Consider the following 20,277-nt stretch of genomic DNA (forward strand, 5'->3'; position numbering starts at 1 on the left):
AAGAGGAGTTATATAGATTATTAAAATTTTTAATCATATCAGATTTTGATGATTAATGCCTGTATCTCCACACTAGGATATGCCTTCCATCACGAGTGGAAAAACAGGATCCTTAGACCAGGCCACTTTCTTATCTGGACAGTGCTAGCTGGTCTCAACAAAATTTAACTTTTGTTTGCACTGTTTTAGGCTGTCTAACTCCTATGTTCTTTAAGATTCATTGTTATTTTCATTTGTAACTAGCCAGGTTCTTCCTTTTTCTTCGCTGCTGATATAATACTATTCCCATTGCATTTACATAATTTGAATCATTATAAGCTAAGTTTTAGTTTGAGAGGCTTTTTATATATGACCCAATTCTCTTATAGAAATGAGAGATTTGTGTACATAGATTTAGAAATTTCAGTTCCTATCTATCTCAACAAAGAGGAACAAAGGCTCATTCTCAGAGATGTAATACAAATGACTCTGAACCTTATAAATCCTTACACATACTCCATATATCTTAATGGGTTTATCAGTATTCCTATTATTTTATAAATGGTCCTTATTTACCTCATAGTTTATCTCACTTGATAATTTATTTGCCTTTTTTTTTTTGATTTCCATTGCTCTTATATCCTTTATTTATTTTTTTAAGCCCTCTGTTGGACATTTGGAAAACCAGTACCTATATTATCAGTTTACTAGCTACCACTTATGTTCAGGCTCCCTAAAATTTGTTTGGGAGTGGCGTTTTTTAAATGGAAGTTCCACTCATTTTTCTCTTTCATTGATTAAATACTGTTCAATAGGTCTAGCAGGGATTCCCAAATTCCTCACTGTTTATGTGTATTGATTTTAAAACGGCCTACCCCTCCCAATCTTTTGTCTTTCTGCTTTTCTCTCAAGTCTATATCTATTACAAGGTAGATTCTCCAACTTCATAGTGCCTAAAGATTTTCTGTATCATCTAATTTTAAAGGTCTTTCCTTTTACTCTGAAGAAATAACTACTTTTAGTGGACATCTAGTCTGTTGTTTGCTCAAATAAGCAACTTCTTTCTCTTGGTAAATGTAGCTTTCTCGTGCAGTAACTGTGTGGTATGATTATGAAGGTGACACGTAAATCCTACATCTAACTCCAACTGTTTGGTCAAAGGTTGGGCTTCTGAACCAAGTCATAATGGACATCTTTTAGCTAGCGTTGAAGAGTACAGGTATCAGTCTGACCAGGATGGGCCAAGTTTGAGCTTTCCTCTAGGATATTGGAATTGAGAATAAAGAGAAAACAAACTCAATCCATTTTAGAGCTATATATGCAGAAACTGCTGGCAATCATATTTCCTGCTGTCAAAAATCAAGTCTGGGATACTGAGAAAAGATATGTGGGAGTAGCTATAAGTTTTAAAGATAGAGGCTTGGCATTAATCAGTTCCATGGTTCCAAATGTCTTGGGCATTCAGCTTCATTCTTACCCCCCTATTAGTTTGGCTACCAGCTGAACTAATAAATGAGCCAATACGTTAACCCTCTTGCTTAAGTTTAAGATGCGGTTCTGTCATCTACAGTCAAAAGGATATTGATAAATACATCTCTGCTTCTAAGAAGATTGTATTTTCCGTTACTTCTGATGTGAAATCCTCCATATTTTATCTGAGTATATTTTTCCTAATAAAAGAAAAAAATTTCTTCTAATAAAGAAAACTTTATTTGTAAATTAGAGATGATAAAATAGCAATCATCCATAAAGTCACCATATGGAGATAATTAGTAGTAATATCTTGGTATACTTATTTCTAGTGTTTTTCTATGCTTAAATAAAAACATATATTTACAAAATGGAGATTTAATGGTATCTACACTTTTATCCTGCCTTTTTGATGAGTATTACATTCTGATAAAAATTTCACCTTATTAAATATTGTAGTGCAAAATAATTTTAAATACATAGTATTCTATATATGACCATGTCATAGTTATATTTGTTATTCCTCTCATTGATCAGATTCTTTTATATTTTTTACTCTGTTTTGAAAATCTTGCATATATATTATTTATATTTCAGATTGCTTCCTTTATAGATTGATATACTTGGAGTTAATAGGGGATAATAAACTTTTAAACTCTATTCATATTATCATTTCTCCCCAAAGATTTGTACCTGCTAAGAAGTATATACACTTTAGCACCCCCCAACACACTGAATATGACCACTTATTAAAAATATTAGCCAATTTAAAAGGCAAAAAGATAAAAACTTATTTTAAATTTCTTCTATTTTTATATGCTTGTAATCTTTTAAATATTGCTATTAACCTGAACTATTTGAATTACATGTATCAGGAATGCAATCAAAACTAGCTTAAAATAACTAGAAAAGTTTTAGTTTCACAAGAGGAAAGAGATCTAGAGATATTTTACAGCAATGTTAATACACTTAACATTACTGAACTGTACAATTAAAACTGCTCAAGGTGGTAAATTTTAAAACTACAATTAAAAATAAAGCATTTTATTTTATTTTTAAAGGTTTTATTTATTTGAGAGAGAGAGAGAGAGCATGAGTGGGGAGCCTGTCCTGGAGCTCAATCCCAGGACCCTGAGATCATGACCTGAGCTGAAAACAGATGCTTACCTGACTGAGCCACCCAGGCACTCCAGGCAAAATTTAAAAAAATATTTTATAAAAAAGGACTTAACTGACTCAGATTATTGGGATGTCCAATAGTGGCATCAGCCTCATAGACTCCAGGGATTCACTCATTTTTACACTCTTGGATTTTGCTCCTCTTTTACTCTCTTTCTCTTTTCTTTCTTTCTTTCTTTCTTTCTTTCTTTCTTTCTTTCTTTCTTTCTTTCTTCTTTCTTCTTTCTTTCTTTCTTTCTTTCTTTCTTTCTTTCTTTCTTTCTTTCTTTCTTTCTTTCTTTCTTTCTCTTTCTTTCTTTCTTTCTTTCTTTCTTTCTTTCTTTCTTTCTTTCTTTCTTCTTCTTTCTTTCTTTCTTTTCCCTCTCTTAACTCTGTTTATCCCTGAATCTTGATCTTATTTTCTTGTTTTACACATGGATTTCATTATGTGTGGTGTGAGGAGAGAAGGGACACTGCCAATAACTCTAAGTTTAACTCATTCCAGCAGGGCAGCCTCATAGAAAAGGGAAAGGCTTTCTTTCTCAGCTCCATATTAAAACCTAGAGAAAAGATCCTAACAGGCATTGTTTTAGCTCTGAGATGGGTCTTCCATGGCCCGGTCTGGATCACATGTCCTCTCAGGTGGGCAGAGGTCAATGTAATCTGGCTGAGAGCCTCCAAAGAACTACATAAATTTGAGTAGGGTCATCTCCCAGAAGGAGGGGATGGGGAGCAACCATCAGTGGTGGGGAAAAAGTGATTTAAGGCAGGCAAAAAGTTGTCACATATTCTTTTCTTATTTGAAATAGAACCTTTGCTAAGGTGTTCTTCTTCCCCATCCCCATAGATAGAATATTAATTTTGTCATATTGATTTACCAGCCTCACATATGTGTTGATGGCACTACCTCCTTTATTATCATATCTGTGTTCAAAATATTTCCCCCAATTTGTTGTTTTTAATTTTATATTCATATTCTGCAACATGAAAGTAATGATCTTTTTGACTCCAACTTCATGGAGCTTTAAATTGTGACTTTATTCTTATTGTGACTAAGTTTTATTCTTAGTCCTTTTCCATTCTAATACCTAAAGAATATCAATGAACGTGTATTTCTAAAATATTTATCCACCTGAAAATTATTTTTAGTGAAAATAATAGGAGAGGATCTGAGTTTCTCAAATTTACTTTTTTTAATAAATTAATTTTTTATTGGTGTTCAATTTACCAACATACAGAATAACACCCAGTGCTCATCCCGTCAAGTGTCCCCCTCAGTACCCGTCACCCACTCACCCCCACCCCCCGCCCTCCTCCCTTTCCACCACCCCTAGTTCGTTACTAATTTTCTTGGTACTGTTTAATGAATAATCATTTCCCTTCTGATCTCTAACCATTTTTTTACTACACTATTGTATAAAACACAGTCCTTGACTCTTCTGGCATCTGGACTCATGTGTAATATATCTTCTGGCATCTTGCATATGTCCTTTGACTGAATAAGTGCAAAATGGTACTTATGATCATCACTGAAAACTGTGTCTTCTTCCACAATTATCTATTCAGTCATGAAAACAAGAAACCCAGAAGTGGTTTTCATTCTCTCCCTCTCCTTTTCTCTCCACATCCTCTTTTCACTTTTTCATTTATGAAGCAAATGCCAAATGCCTATCAAGTGCCAGGCATTATTGTAGGTTTTTGGGATATCTCAGTTGAGAATATATATTTATAGATAATATATATTTTATATGTATATAAAATTCCTACCTTTGTGGTGCTATCCAGACAATAAATAATAAGCAAAATAAACAAGAAAGTTCTATACTAAGTTAAAAAGAAATAAGTGAGCTACCAATATAATAGAGAAGGTTAAGGTGATTCTGAAACTCCAGAGTTGTGGGGTAGTGGATTGCTTTTCTGAGTAAGGTAGTCAAACTGTAGGCATCTTTTGGGATGGTGTCCTTGAGCAAAGATTTGATATAGTTGAATGGATTGTCAATGTAAATATCCAGAGGAAGGCATCCTATGCAGAGGGTACAGTTAGTAAAGGCCTAAAAGGCTTGGTTGTATTCAAGAAACAGCAAGAAGGCCAGTGTGACTTTGTCAATATAAAAGAAGGAGAATAGAAGGAGACTATTCATGGAGGTAAAGTGAGGCCAAATCATTCAGGATTCTGTAAACCATTGTAACATATTTGGTTTTTACTCTGAGAAAGGGGGATCATTGGAGAATTCTGAGCAGGGAAGTGACATGATATCATTTACATGTAAAATTAACTTTGGGGCACCCAGGTGGTTCAGTCAGTTGAGGATCTCACTCTGGATCTCAGCCTAGGTCTTGGTCTCAGGGTTGTGAATTCAAGCCCTATACAGGGCTCCACACTATGCATGTAGCCTATTTACAAAAAAAAAAGGAGAAAAAATTAAATTAGTTTTATGTCTGATTATCTTACAAAGAATAGTCTAGGAAACGTGCAGTGGTTTAAGCAGTGGTAAGTTAGTACTGTGTTGCAGAAATTAAAGGAAGAGGGAAATTGTGGCTTGGTAGCAAATGATAAGATATAGTGAGCTCTTGAAGGGTCAGCTAACACAATTGCCAGCTGATGGATATTGAATTTTAGAGAAATGACTCCCAAGTTTTTTGAGACAAGCAGTTAGAAAGATGTATCTTTCATCACTTAAGATGAAGGGGTATGTTAAAGCAGGAACTCAATTGTGTGCACATTACATCTAAGATGCTTTGGGATTTAACAGTAGAAATGTAAGGTAGGTATCTGGATAAGCAAGTCTGAAATACAGGGTATAAATATGAGCAAGAGACTGGTACACAGATGTTTATTTATTTATTTATTTATTTATTTATTTATTATTTATTTTATGATTAATTTGGTCACTTTATGTTTAATTATTTTGATTCAGTGGTTTATAGCTTACATGTAACACTCAGTGCTCATTATAACAAGTGCCCTCCTTAATACCCATCACCCATTTAGCCATCTTCCACCCATCTCCCTCCATTAACTCTTCATTTGTCCTTTACTGTTGAGTCTTTTATGATAGGGCACATGAGTGGCTCAATGGTTGAGTGTCTGCCTTTGGCTCGGGTCGTGATCTCGGGGTTCCAGGATTGAGTCCCACATCAGGCTCCCTGCAGGGAGCCTGCTTCTCCCTTTGTCTCTGTCTCTCTGTTTTTTTTTTTATTTTTTTAATTTATTTGTTATTGGTGTTCAATTTACTAACATACAGAATAACCCCCAGTGCCCGTCACCCATTCACTCCTCTCTGAATTTCTCATGAATAAACAAATAAAATATTAAAAGAAGAGTCTCTTATGGTTTGTTTCCCTCTCTCTTTTATTTAAATTTTCCTTTCTGTGTGTTCCTCTTTTTATTTCTTAAATTCCATGTATGAATGAAATTACATGGTATTTGTTTTTCTCAGACTGATTTCATTTAGCATAATACACTCCATCCACATTGTTGCAAATAGCAAGATTTCATTGTTTTTGATGACTGAGTAATATTCCATTGTGTGTGTGTGTGTGTGTGTGTGTGTGTGTGTGTATCACTTCCTATTTTTAAAAGATTTTATTTGAGAGAGAGAGAGTGCACATGTGAGAGTGAGAGCAAGCATGAGGGGAGTACAGAGGGAGAAGCAGATTCCCCACTAAGCAGAGAGCCAGATGTGGGGCTTGGTCTGAGGACCCTGGGACCATGACCTGAGCTGAGGCTAGAAGCTTAACCAACTGAGCCACCCAGGTGCCCCCATATCACTTCTTTATCCATTAACCAATGAACATTAGATCTCTCTCCATAGTTTGGTTATTGTTGATAATGTTGCTGTAGCAAGCTGCATGTACTCCTTTGAATGATTATTTTTTACCCTCTGGGTAAATACCTGGTAGTTCAATGGCTGGGCCATAGGGTAGTTGTATTTTTAACTACTTGAGGAACCTCCATATAGGTTTCGACAGTGGCTGCATCAGTTTGTATTCCCAAAACATTCCCCTCTCTCTGCATCCTTGCACCCGTTGTTTCTTGTGTTGTTAATTTTACCATTCTCACAGGTATGATGTGGTATCTCATCATGATTTTTATTTTTTAAATTTTTAATTTTTTTGTGTATTTTTTAAATTGGAGTTCAATTTGCCAACATATAGCATACACCCAGTGCTCATCCTGTCAAGTGCCCTCTCAGTGCCCTTCACCCAGTCACCCTGTCTCCCCAACCCATCTCTCCTTCCACTATCCATTGTTTGTTTCCAAGAGTCATGTGTCTCTCATGTTCTGTCGCCCTCTCTGATATTTCCCACTCATTTTCTCTCCTTTTCCTTATAATCCCTTTCACTATTTTTTATATTCCCTGAATCAATGAGACCATATTATGTTTGTCCTTCTCCGATTGACTTACTTCACTCAGCATAATACCCTCCAGTTCCATCCATGTCGAAGCAAATGGTGGGTATTTGTCATTTCTAAAGGCTGAGTAATATTCCATTGTATACATATACCACATCTTCTTTATCCATTCATCTTTCAATGGACACTGAGGCTCCTTCCACAGTTTGCTATTGAGGACATTGCTGCTATAAACATTGGGGTGCAGGTGTCCCGGCATTTCACTGCATCTGTATCTTTGGGGTAAATCCCCAGTAGTGCAATTGCTGGGTTGTAGGGTAGTTTTATTTTTAACTCTTTGAGGAACCTCCACACAGTTTTCCAGAGTGGCTGCACCAGTTCACATTCCCACCAACAGTGTATGAGGGTTCCCTTTTCTCCGCATCCTCTCCAACATTTGTGGTTTCCTGCCTTGTTAATTTTCCCCATTCTCACTGGTGTGAGGTGGGATCTCATTGTGGTTTTGATTTGTATTTCCCTGATGGCAAGTGATGCAGAGCATTTTCTCATATGCATGTTGGCCATGTCTATGTCTTCCTCTGTGAGATTTCTGTTCATGTCTTTTGCCCATTTCATGATTGGATTGTTTGTTTCTTTGGTGTTGAGTTTAATAAGTTCTTTATAGATCTTGGAAACTAGCCCTTTATCTGATACGTCATTTGCAAATATCTTCTCCCATTCTGTAGGTTGTCTTTGAGTTTTGTTGACTGTATCCTTTGCTGTGCAAAAGCTTCTTATCTTGATGAAGTCCCAATAGTTCATTTTTGCTTTTGTTTCTTTTGCCTTGGTGGATGTATCTTGCAAGAAGTTACTATGGCCGAGTTCAAAAAGGGTGTTGCCTGTGTTCTTCTCTAGGATTTTGATGGAATCTTGTCTCACATTTAGATCTTTCATCCATTTTGAGTTTATCTTTGTGTATGGTGAAAGAGAGTGGTCTAGTTTCATTCTTCTGCATGTGGATGTCCAATTTTCCCAGCACCATTTATTGAAGAGACTGTCTTTCTTCCAATGGATAGTCTTTCTTCCTTTATCGAATATTAGTTGCCCATAAAGTTCAGGGTCCATTTCTGGATTCTCTATTCTGTTCCACTGATCTATGTGTCTGTTTTTGTGCCAGTACCACACTGTCTTGATGACCACAGCTTTGTAGTACAACCTGAAATCTGGCATTGTGATGCCCCCAGATATGGTTTTCTTTTCACATTCAGCATATAATCTTGTCTACTGTTCATATGGCATATATTGTATACTGTGTTATAGCAATTATGTGTGCAATTTATGTCTTTCCACTGGGTTTATTGAGTTTGTGACTTATAGAAGTTGGAAAAAAACCCAAACTCTGACTCATTATGGACTGGAACTATCAAGGAGAACTTTATAAAATAATTAAGAACTTTTACTTGACTTTTGAGGACAGCAAACTATGGAGAGGCAGAAATGATGGATGGTGTGATAAAGATTTTCTTTCAGATATTGCACCACTGTTTTGGTCTTCCAAATGAGCACCAAAATGAGAAGAGTGAGCACTCAAAGTGTGGCAGCAATAAATGACGTCATTTCTTTTTGCTTGTTTGTTTCAAGTTTTCATTTAAATTCGAGTTAGTTAACATATAGTGTTAGGTGTAGAATTTAGCTTTAGGTGTAGAATTCAGTGATTCTTCACTTACATACAACACCAACACCCCAGTGTTCATCCCAACGTGTGCCCTCCTTAGTGCCCACCACCCATTTAGCCCATCCCGCTGCCTGTCTCCCTCCATCAGCCCTCAGTTTGTTCTCTATAGTTAAGAGTCTCTTATGGTTTGCCTCCCTCTCTCTCTTTTTCCCCCTTTCCCCCTATGTTCATCTGTTGTGTTTCTTAAATTCCACATATGAGTGACATCATATGGTATTTGTCTTTTGAAAGATCTCATTTCTGTATACCATTTACTTCTAACATTCCATTGGTCATTTTGTTGTATGTATGTAGTTATTATTGTCATACAAAATAATTTAATACAAATAATAGGTGGTTTGTATAAATGCTGGTGTTTGGTGTTAGTTTTAACTCTGAAAGTCACATTTTAAGTTTTGATTTTTTACTCTTCTTTCTTAGGTTATATTCTACAGGATCTATAGTTTCTGGATCAAGAATCCAGAGACCTGGATTCTAGTCCCTAGTTCCGGCACTTGTGTGACTATAAGCAATTCAGTTTACATTTTTGAATCTCAGATTTCTCATCTGAAAAATGGTCAATCTGGAACAGGCTGTTTCTTAGATAAAAATATTGGTAGGATTTCACAGGATACATATGCTTTCCACACAGAAGTCTCCATGTTTCATCCTCAGTTGCTGAGTATTTCTAGCCATCTGTCTCTGCATATTTACCAACCAGTCCTCGTCCTTTCCTCTGTCCCTCACACAATGGCTGCATAGGTGGTTCCTTCTTCTCCAGCCCAGGCTCAGAGACTTCTGACCCAAGAGCTTGGGCTATAAAAAGTGTGTATCTTGAGACTATGGACTGTAGCCTCAGGAGGTGACAGCAAAATCATTTGATTCAGTTGTATATAGACTCAGCTTAGCATTGATGAGCTAAACTTGGGGTCGGATCACAGTGAGTGTGTTTTTCAGTTTGGGAGCAGAGAGATGTTTTAGGATAGGTATCAACTGAATTTTTTTTTGAGAAGATTCTTCAAATACCTGGAGATGTGTCTGCAAAAGATCAGTAAGCCTGTATTGCATCCCAACACCTTCTAAAAGGAATAAAACTTCAGCAGCTGTTTTCAGGGCTTACCCTCTATTGGGAGTTCATTATGGTGGGTATTTGGACACAGAGCAGTGGAATCTTCACCACTTTCATCCCTTCTCCTCCCAAAGAAAAACATAGTCAAAACTTAAAAGTCACCAGCCCCCCTTTTATTTAAGTAAATAGAACTCTTATTTTTCTTTAAAGATCCCATCTGTTTATTTGACAGAGAGAGAGAGAGAGAGGGACAGAGAGAGAATGTGTGTGTGTGTGTGTACAAGCAGGGGGAGCAGCAGAGGGAGAGAGAGAAGCAGGCTCCTTGCTAAGCAGGGAGCTTGACTTGACCTGGGGCTTCATCCCAGGACCCTGGGATCATGACCTGAGCCAAAGGCAGATGCTCAACCAACCCAGCCCCCAACTTTTTTTTTAAAGGACTTTATTTTTAAGTAATAACTATACCCACTGTGGGACTTGAACTTCCAACCCTGAAATCAAGAGATCTATGCTCTACCAACTGAGCCAGGCAAGTGCCCCAACTACCAACCCTTTAGTATGTGCTCTAAGTGCATGTGATTAAGCCAAGGCAATGTGCCCTCCTATACTGTTACTGAAGTTTGACATTCTTTTCATTTCAAAATGTGCTAATGCTTAAAAGTGCAAATGACCTTGGAGACACCACATACCTGCATGGATTTCAGACATATTGAGACTGATGATGTCAAATATCAGAGCAGGTGACAATAAAGTCCCGAATAATTTAAAAGAATGGATATACTACTGAGCAAAAAAAGGGATGAATGGCTGAATTGCTGATGAAGAAAAATGTAATATTTCAGTGTTTGTAAGTGCTGGCCATAAGACTTTTATATGTGTGGACAAATAGAAGTTGTTTCCAGGTATATTTCACATTCCTTGTGGTGATACAGGTCCATTCTTTAGCAGGAACTAGGGTGAAATCCCAAGTATTTGTACATATCTTAGGTCTGGATAAAAATCCTGCAGGGTCTCGTTTCTTTGGATGTTCTCATTCATTTGGGGAATATAAATAATAGTGAAAGGGAAAATAAGGGAAGGGAGAAGAAATGTGTGGGAAATATCAGAAAGGGAGACAGAACATAAAGACTGCAAACTCTGGGAAACGAACTAGGGGTGGTAGAAGGGGAGGAGGGCGGGGGGTGGGAGTGAATGGGTGACGGGCACTGGGTGTTATTCTGTATGTTAGTAAATTGAACACCAATAAAAAAAAAAAATAAACAGTTAAAAGTAAATAAAATCCATCAATTGATCAACTTAAAAAAAAAAAAAAAAATCCTGCAGGGCCAGGTGTAGGTCCAGAGGGAACTTCATTGAGTAGAGTGGCCAGTAGAGATCTCTGTATCATTTTGAAAGAACTTTTAAAAAATGGAAAGATGTAGTCAATGAACCTGAGGATATTATGCTAAGTGAAATAAGACAGTAAAAAATAAAGAAATACTGTGTGATTCCAGTTCTATGAGGTACCTAAAGTAGTGAAATTCATAAAAACAAAGTAGATGGTGGCTGAGGGGAGAGGAGACAGGAACCTGTTGTTCAATGGGTGTGGAGTGTCAGATTTACAAGATGAAGAAATTCTAGGCATATTTTCCAGATGGATATACTTAATAATACTTAACTGTACACTTGTGCAGGGTTTATATGGTAAAGTTTAATGCTATATGGTTTCTACCACAATAAAAAATGGGAAGATTCAGAAAAGCAGTGAACCTGATCTGACATGATGACAAAGAATGAAATTCTATCTTTGCTGAAGCCCATTTCTCTTTGACTACGCTTGCATGATTTGGGTGTTTTCTTATTCCCCAGTTGCATTGTCCCTTATCTCAATCGGTGTCCTCTTCTACAGTGTGTTTCTCCTTAATTCATTCCCGTCTCATGTTTCAGAAAACTTTCACTCCTAAATGGTGATCCACTGATTAATCAGCTTCTCCACAGTCCTACTCTCTGAATGTAAATTGTATGGAGAGAAGAAATTGAAAATGATCATAAGTGGGAGATGAAATGTGTTGTTATGGGAAAGTAGGGTCAGATGTAATTTGTATAACTGTGTTATTTCTCTTTGTGGGTAATTAAATGAATTTATTTTCACCGACTTCTCTTTTTCTTTTGTGAACAAATATACCTTCTTGCTTGTATATTCTGTTTCTTGTTACAGGGCCCTGCGAAGCTTTTCTTCTTGCCAAATTCTCCTATTAATTTTAGGCAACGAGAGCTTTTCCTAGTAGTTCCAATTATAATATGATCTTCTGAGTTGTGCTTACATCATCATCATCATCATTGTCGTCATTACTGTCATTACTTAAGAAGTGTGAAGAACTGGATTATCAGCTAGTTCTCATTTGCAATGCAGCATAAATATTCAATACCACTATCATTCCTGATAATCACAGTTTCTTTCTCACATTCTTAGTTCCCATCATTTCAGTGGCAGCCCAGTTGGCCGGATCCATGGATGGAGGGAATCACTCGGCTGTGTCTGAGTTTGTGTTCCTGGGACTCACTCACTCATGGGAGATCCAGCTTCTCCTTCTGGTGTTCTCCTCTGTGCTCTACGTGGCAAGCATGACTGGAAACATCCTCATTGTGTTTTCTGTGACCATTGATCCTCACTTACACTCCCCCATGTACTTTCTCCTGGCCAGTCTCTCTTTCACTGACTTGGGAGCCTGCTCTGCTACCTCACCCAAGATGATTTATGACCTTTTCAGAAAGCACAAAGTCATCCCCTTTGGCGGCTGCATCGCCCAGATCTTCTTCATCCATGTCATTGGTGGCGTGGAATGGTGCTGCTCATTGCCATGGCCTTTGACAGATATGTGGCCACATGCAAGCCCCTCCACTATCTGACCATCATGAGCCCACAGAGGTGCATCTTATTTCTGGCTGCTGCTTGGGCCCTTGGTGTCAGTCACTCACTGTTCCAACTGGCATTTGTTGTTAATCTACCCTTCTGTGGTCCTAATGTGCTGGACAGCTTTTACTGTGACCTTCCTCGTCTCCTCAGACTGGCCTGTACAGACACCTACAGGTTGCAGTTCATGGTCACTGTCAACAGTGGGTTTATCTGTGTTGGTTCCTTCTTCATACTCCTCATCTCCTACGTCTTCATCCTGTTTACTGTTTGGAAACATTCCTCAGGTGGCTCATCCAAGGCCCTCTCCACTTTGTCAGCTCACATCACTGTGGTATTTTTTTCTTTGGTCCAACCATGTTTGTCTATACATGGCTACACCCCAATTCCCAGATGGACAGATTTCTTGCTCTCTCTGATGCAGTTCTCACTCCTTTTTTAAATCCTGTTATCTACACATTCAGGAATAAAGTGATGAAGGCAGCAATGAAAAGAGCTTTCAGACCATTAATGATTTTTAGAAAGATTTCATAAAAAATGTTGTAAGATTTTTATCCTGATCATCATATAGTTTGTATTTGTAATTTTAGAATTGGCTTATTTAGTGCATCTGCAGTTGATTTGAATATTACCACACCCTTTAAGAATGCACCTCTTTCCTTAGAAATAATGAAGATGTAGACAAAACCTTAACTGAAAACATATGTTGATTCATATGGTGCTGCATATATATGTGCTACTTATAATTTCCTTGCTTCACTTTTTCTGTTGAAGTGTTCAGTTTATTATTGTTTCTTCAGTTTATCTACATACTTTCTTATAATATATCTCTTGATGTCCCACATGCTAATTATTCACTTACGATTGATAATCTCCACCTTTACCAATAATAGCTCTTTTTCTTATTCCTTTTGTGAGTTGGGAAATATTCATATCTATATTCATATCCCAGGTTCTTCATATCTTTATTTTTGATTCTTCACATCTATAACAAGCCATCAGCTTATAGTTGTCTTGTTCAACAGGAAAATTTTGTGCTCAGATTGTTCTTCAAATAAAAATAATTTGATTTCAGACTAGAGGAGTACTGATCTCTCCTGCTTCATTGTATTCTGCCTTCATATCCTTTTTCTTGCTAATCTGTCCTTTAGATAATTGCCTAATGGTCACAATATTTTTTCTGTTGGTGATGTAACACTTTCTGGGGAGAATTTTGAAAAGCATAAACCAATAACACCCTTTGATTTCTTTTTGATTACATACATATGCACATTCATGAACCAGTAATTTATTGTTTTATTCATCTGTTCTCTAAACTTATTTTTTGGCTTACTACACATATGGAGTTGTGCTTACTCTATATCTGGAATTGTTTCTGAGAATTCATGGAAGCATCCTAAAATATATGGCCTGGAAGATTATGTATTTATTTTATTTTGATTAAAACATTTTAAAATTTTGAGTGTAGTTGACCTGTAATGTTACATTAGCTTCAGGTGTACAATATAGCAATTCAACTTCTGTATATGTCATTCTGTGTACACCATAACTGTAGCTACCATCACCATTCAGTGTTATTACAATACTACTGAGTATATCACTAGTGTTGTGCCTCTTAGTCCCATGACTTATTTTCTCTATAACTAGAACCTGTATCTTCCACTCATATTCACTCATTTTGCTCACCCTCTCCTCTCCTCTGGAAATCATCCATTTGTTCTCTGTATTTGCATATCTGATTATGCTTTTTGTTTATTTATTTGTTTTATTAAAAAATTAATTTAAATTCCAGTTACTTAACCTACACTGTAATATTAGTCTTAGGTATACAATTCAGCACTGCCATATGACACCCAGTGCTCATCACATGTTCCATTTAATCCCCTCACCTGTTTCACCCATTATCCACCCCCCCATTCTGGTAACCATCAGTTTGTTTTATATAGTTAAGAGTCTGGTTTGCCTCTCTCTCTCTCTTTTCACATTTTGCTCATTTGTTTTGCCTCTTAAATTATACATATGAATGATATCATATGGTATTTGTCTTTCTCTGACTTATTTCACTTAGCATAATACTCTTTAGCTCATTCATGTCATTGTAAATGGCAATATTTCATTCTTTGTTATGGCTGAGTAATATTTCATTGTATCTATATCCTACTTCTTCTTCATCCATTGATCAGTCCAGGGACACTTAGGATGCTCCCATGGTTTGGCTATTGTAGATAATGCTGCTATAAACATTGGGGTACATGTATCCCTTTCAATCAGTGTTTCTGTATCCTTTGGGTAAATACCCAGTAGTGCAATTGCTGGGCCATAGGGTAGATCTACTTTCAACTTCTTGAAGAACCTCCACACTGTTTCCCAGAGTGGCTGCACCAGTTTGCATTCCCACCAACAGTGTACGAGGCTCCTCTTTTCTTCACATCCTCCTCAAGTTGTTTCTTGTGTTGTTGATTTTAGCCATTCTGACAGGTGTGAGGTGGTATCTCATTGTATTTTTTATTTGCATTTCCTTTGATTAACAGTGATGTTGAGCATCTTTTCTGCATCTGTTGGCCATCTGTATGTCTTTTTGGAAAAATGTCTATTTATGTTTTCTGGCCATTTTTAAACTGGATTATTTGTTTTCTTGGGTGTTGAGTTGGTAAGTTCTTTATAGATTTTGGATACTAACCCTTTACTGAATATATCAGTTGTGAATATCTTCTCCCATTCCATAGGTTGTCTATTTTTTTTCTTTTTTTATTTTTATTTATTTATGATAGTCACACAAAGAGAGAGAGAGAGAGAGAGAGAGAGAGAGGCAGAGACACAGGCAGAGGGAGAAGCAGGCTCCATGCACCAGGAGCCCGACGTGGGATTCGATCCTGGGTCTCCAGGATCACGCCCTGGGCCAAAGGCAGGCACTAAACCGCTGCGCCACCCAGGGATCCCTATTTTTTTTTTCTTGATGGTTTCTTTTGCTGTGCGGAAGTTTTTATTTTGATGACATCCCAATAGTTTATTTTCTGTTTTGTTTCCCTTGCCTCAGGAGATATATCTAGAGAAAAGTTGCTATGGTCAATGCCACAGAGGTTGTTGCCTGTGTTCTCCTCTAGGACTTTTATGGTTTCCTGTTTCATGTTTAGGTCTTTAATCTATTTTGAATTTATTTTGTGTATGGTGTAAGAAAATGGTCCAGTTTCATTCATTAGCAGATAGCTGTCAAGTTTTCCCAAACCCACTTGTTGAAGAGACTTTCCTAAAGGATACTCTTTCTTGCTTTGCTGATGATTAATTAACCATATGGTTGTGGATTCATTTCTGCACTTTCTGTTCAATTCTATTGGTCTGTGTGTCTATTTTTGCGTGACTACCACGCTGTTTTGATGACTACAGTTTTGTAATATAACTTGAAGTTCAGAATTGTGATGCTTCCAGCTTTATTTTTCTTTTTCTAAGAGTGTTTTGGCTATTCAGAGTCTTTGTTGTAGTTTCATACAAATTTTATGATTGTTTGTTCCAGCTGTGTGAAAAATGCTGGTGGTATTTTGAATGGGATTGTATTAAATATGTAGACTGATTTGGGTAGTATAGACATTTTAACAATATTTGTTTTCCCAATCCATGAGCATGGAATGTCTTTCCATTTCTTTGTGTTCTCTTAAATTTCTCTACCAGTGTTTTATAGTTTGCAGAGTATGGGTCTTTAACCTCTTTGGTTAGGTTTGTTTCTAGGTATCTTATTATTTTTGATCCAATTGGGATTGAGTCCTTAATTTCTTTTTCTGCTGCTTCATTATTGGAGTATGGAAATGCAACAGATTTCTGTATGTTGATTTTGTGTCCTGTGACAGTGAATTTATTCTTTAGTTGTAGCAGGTTTTTTTGTGGAATCTTTCAGGTTTTCTATATGTTGTATCCCATCATTTACAAATAGCAAAAGCTTTACTTCTTCCTTACCACTTAGGATACTTTTCTTTATTTTTGTTATCTCATTGCTATGGCTATGACTTCTAGTACTGTGTTAAATAATAATGGTGAGGATGGACACCTCTGTTTGTTCCTGACTGTAGAAGAAAAGCTCTCAATTTTTCCCCCTTTAGGATGATACTAGCTGTGGGTTTTTCATATATGGCTTTTATTATTTTGCAGTTTTTGCCTTCTAATTCTACTTGTGGAGGGTTTTTTTTTATCATGAATGGATATTTTATTTTTCAAATGATTTTCCACATATATTGAAATGATCATATGGTTCTTGTCCTTTCTTTTATTAATATGGTATGTCACATTGATTGATTGAAGAGTATTGAACCATACTTACTGCTCTAGAATAAATCTCACTAGATTGTGGTGAATGATTTTTTAAAAAGTCTATTTCTTTTTTTTCGTTAAAAATTTTATTTATTTGTTCATGACAGAAAGAGAGACCATAACTGTAGCTACCATCACCATTCAGTGTTATTACCATTGTTTACTCTTACTCTTGTTATTACTCTTGTTTGTTTATGTATCAAACATCTTCACAGTATGATCATATGACCCTGTTACAAACAGATCTGTGTTCAGTTTGCTACCACATCCACACCTCACATAATCAGAATGTTCTTTGAATGTCACAATTTCCTTGGAGTTTGGAATATCCCACAATTTAACTGTATAATCATCAGCCCCAGAGACCACATGATATTTGTCAGCTATAAAATCAACCATGTGAACTGCTTTAGTATAACCTTCAAACTGCCTGAGGGGGGAGCTTTCCCACTTATATCAAAAAGCTGAACTCAACCATTTTTACTGCCAGCCACAAGCAGTCTACCATCCTTACGAAAAGAAGCACAGTATGTTGTGTCTTTACATTGGGAAAACGTTTCTAAAGGTTCTTGAGAGTACCAGCCATAAATGTGAATCCTTGAGGAAACTGTGACAGCGTAATTATATGGAGGTTGTGGAGAAAAATCTACTTTTGACACTGCACCAAACTCCTTGATTTGAACAGGGGTCTTATAATTGTTCCAATACGGTGTATCCTCGGTGATTTTTTCACCAAGTACAGGATATGTCTGAATAGCTGCAGGCTTGTACCCAGACATAATTTCATTCAGTTAGACTTTTATCCAAAAGCCTGATTGAGTCCCACATCAGGCTCTTTGCATGGAGCCTGCTTCTCCCTCTGCCTGTGTCTCTGCCTATCTCTCTCTCTCTCTGTCATGAATAAATGAATAAAATCTTAAAAAAAACATCCTTAATCTAATAAAGGAGATTTATTCCAAAAAGAAAAGCCAACAACAACAACAACAACAACAAAAATAAACCCAAAAAACTATTCACAGAAGCAGTTTGATGGAAGAGACTGGAATATCTATAATTGATAAATAAGTACCTGTTGTAAGACATGGTTTTCCATGTAATCATTTCATGGCATCTTTGGCTAGAAGATCTGAGTTGTCTTGGTCATAGTGTATTGTCTACCTTGGACAAAGGGATATTAATTTTAATACAGCAAAGTTCTGTATCAACATTTGGGTAGGCCTTCAGAACCCTAGAATGGGTTTCAACTGAGAATCCTGCTAAAGGGGCAGGGCTTTATTTTTTACTTTTCTCCTGGACAAACAACAACAGAAATGGCAACCAAAATAAATTCTCTCTTCACTCTAATCAGTGTGGGATTTCCAGGCGCTGCTGATTTTGCCTCCCTTGCCTTGATGTCATCTTTTATCCTAGGTCCCATGTTCTGCTTCTGCTAGTGATGGGATTGCATCTGCTCCACAAGCGACACATCAGTGGCTAGCTTTGAACAATTTAACTCTGAATTAGTTAGAACATGTATTCATAGTGTGATGAGGCAGATTTGATACCTAAAAATTGTGCTACCCATTACAGATTCTTTCCATTCCTTTAATCTTGACTGTTCTTACCAAAACAAGGTCTACAGATAGACCTTTTCAGAACACAATTTTCTCCTTGATATGCAACGTTTTTCTACCCAGTTTTCAACTTGCTTCAGGTCAGAGGAGTGACAAAATTTGCCATTTCTCTTGTAATAAAATAGCCTTTCAATCTTTTGTACATATGTTTGGAGCTTATCTTATAGCTCTCTACCCTTCTGAAAACGATTTTCTGTAATCAGTCTTTAGAATTTGTTTCTCTAATCTCCACAATCATCTTGTGTTTTAGAGCTCAAAGCTACAGTAGCTTGCTTTGGAAAATTGTTTTTGTTTTTTAAAGGTCAATGTAAGCCACATTTTAATAAAGATATTATTATTTTTTTCTTGGTTTTCTGAGATATGTGAATTCATGATGGATAGTCACTGGCTACTGTTTTAGGACACTGATTTCACACTTGCTATTTCTCCCTTTTCCCAGTTCCTATTCCACCTCAAATAATTATTTTTAAGGAAACATGCCTTGTGTTAAAAAACAAACAAACAACAACACCTTTAAGGAAGATTATGTAATGGGAATCTCCTCTTAAAATTTAGTTTTGTGAATTCAGGTTTCTTTTTTTAAGGCAGAAAAAAATATTTCTGTGGTCTGGAAAGGGCATGTGCTAAAAAGTAGGCTCTAGTTTCCCTTTCTTGAATTGGTGAATGCACAGTGGCCTCTAAAGGAACCAGGAGTTTGTTTCCTTGAGTAATTATGAGATTAGACAAGGTCAGAAACTGTGTCTTCATGTTAAAAGGGTTAATTTATTTAAGTAAATTTTGTATTTAAAGGCTTTTAAGAGTATTTAACTTTAAGTATGCTGTATACTAGTAAAAATTAAAAGTTGAAAATTCAAAACTAGTTGCCATCAAGTGTGTAACACGTGACAAGAATTTTCCCATACATTATTTTATTCAAGTCTCATCACAACCATCCAGTGTTAATGTTCTGACTTAATGCTGAATGAGCTACAGTGGTCAGCCCACTTTTGAATTCCCCAGGCCTGAGTCCCTCATCATCCTGGCACTGTCAACCTACCTGGCCCCTGGGACCAAACCTACTGAGCCCTTTAAGAGGACTTCAGATTGCTGCATTTTTTGGATGAAATCTAGAATGATGACTAATTTTCAAAGAGGTTTTGCAATTCCCAAAGCCATCGATACTGTATGGTAATTTCAGGAATAGTTTTTATATTCATTGGGACAAACTAGTATTTGTTATTTAAAGTATTTAAACCCAACTGACATATCAGGCATATTATGGTATGTCGTATTGGTCTTTGGATTCTAATATAAAATGAATAACAGATAGTAAGTCTTCTGAATTTTAGTTGAAAAGTACTTTAAAATGTTACTAAGTCTGCAAAAATCTTGACATGTTCCAGAGAATTTAGGAACTCATTGTACATTTAATTTATTATAAGAATTAAGCACTGGGAAGGTCTGCTTGTTGGATCAAGTATTTGAAGTGCTGTTTAAGAGAAAAACAATTTAAATGTATAAATGCTATTGTTAAAAGGAATTTGGGTTGTAAATGGATTTGTTTAAAGAAATTTAAAATTTAGTGTATTCAACTTAAATATTCTCTTATCAATCATGAATTAAAGGCCGCCTTGAAAGTGATTATTAAAATGAACTAGTTTTATGGATGGAATATTTATGTTAAACCTAAAACCTTAAGGAAAGTTTTCAAATGCTTAACTTTAACAAGTAACTGTAAATTGTCTCTCCAAAGAATGAAATGTTCCCTCA

General features: G+C 36.4%; 1 protein-coding gene and 1 long non-coding RNA gene across 2 annotated transcripts in view; both read left to right on the plus strand.

The window, feature by feature from the left end:
- Positions 1-20,277, plus strand: part of LOC144303636 (uncharacterized) — a 51,893-nt gene that overhangs the window by 6,838 nt on the left and 24,778 nt on the right. The window lies entirely within an intron of this gene.
- Positions 12,214-13,150, plus strand: LOC144303622 (olfactory receptor 4F3/4F16/4F29-like). Its single transcript, XM_077882073.1, is given in 3 exon segments — positions 12,214-12,541; positions 12,544-12,951; positions 12,954-13,150. Coding segments are annotated over 3 exon segments (933 nt in total).

This window comes from Canis aureus, chromosome 32, assembly GCF_053574225.1.
Source record: "Canis aureus isolate CA01 chromosome 32, VMU_Caureus_v.1.0, whole genome shotgun sequence".
Classification (NCBI taxonomy): Eukaryota; Metazoa; Chordata; class Mammalia; order Carnivora; family Canidae; genus Canis; species Canis aureus.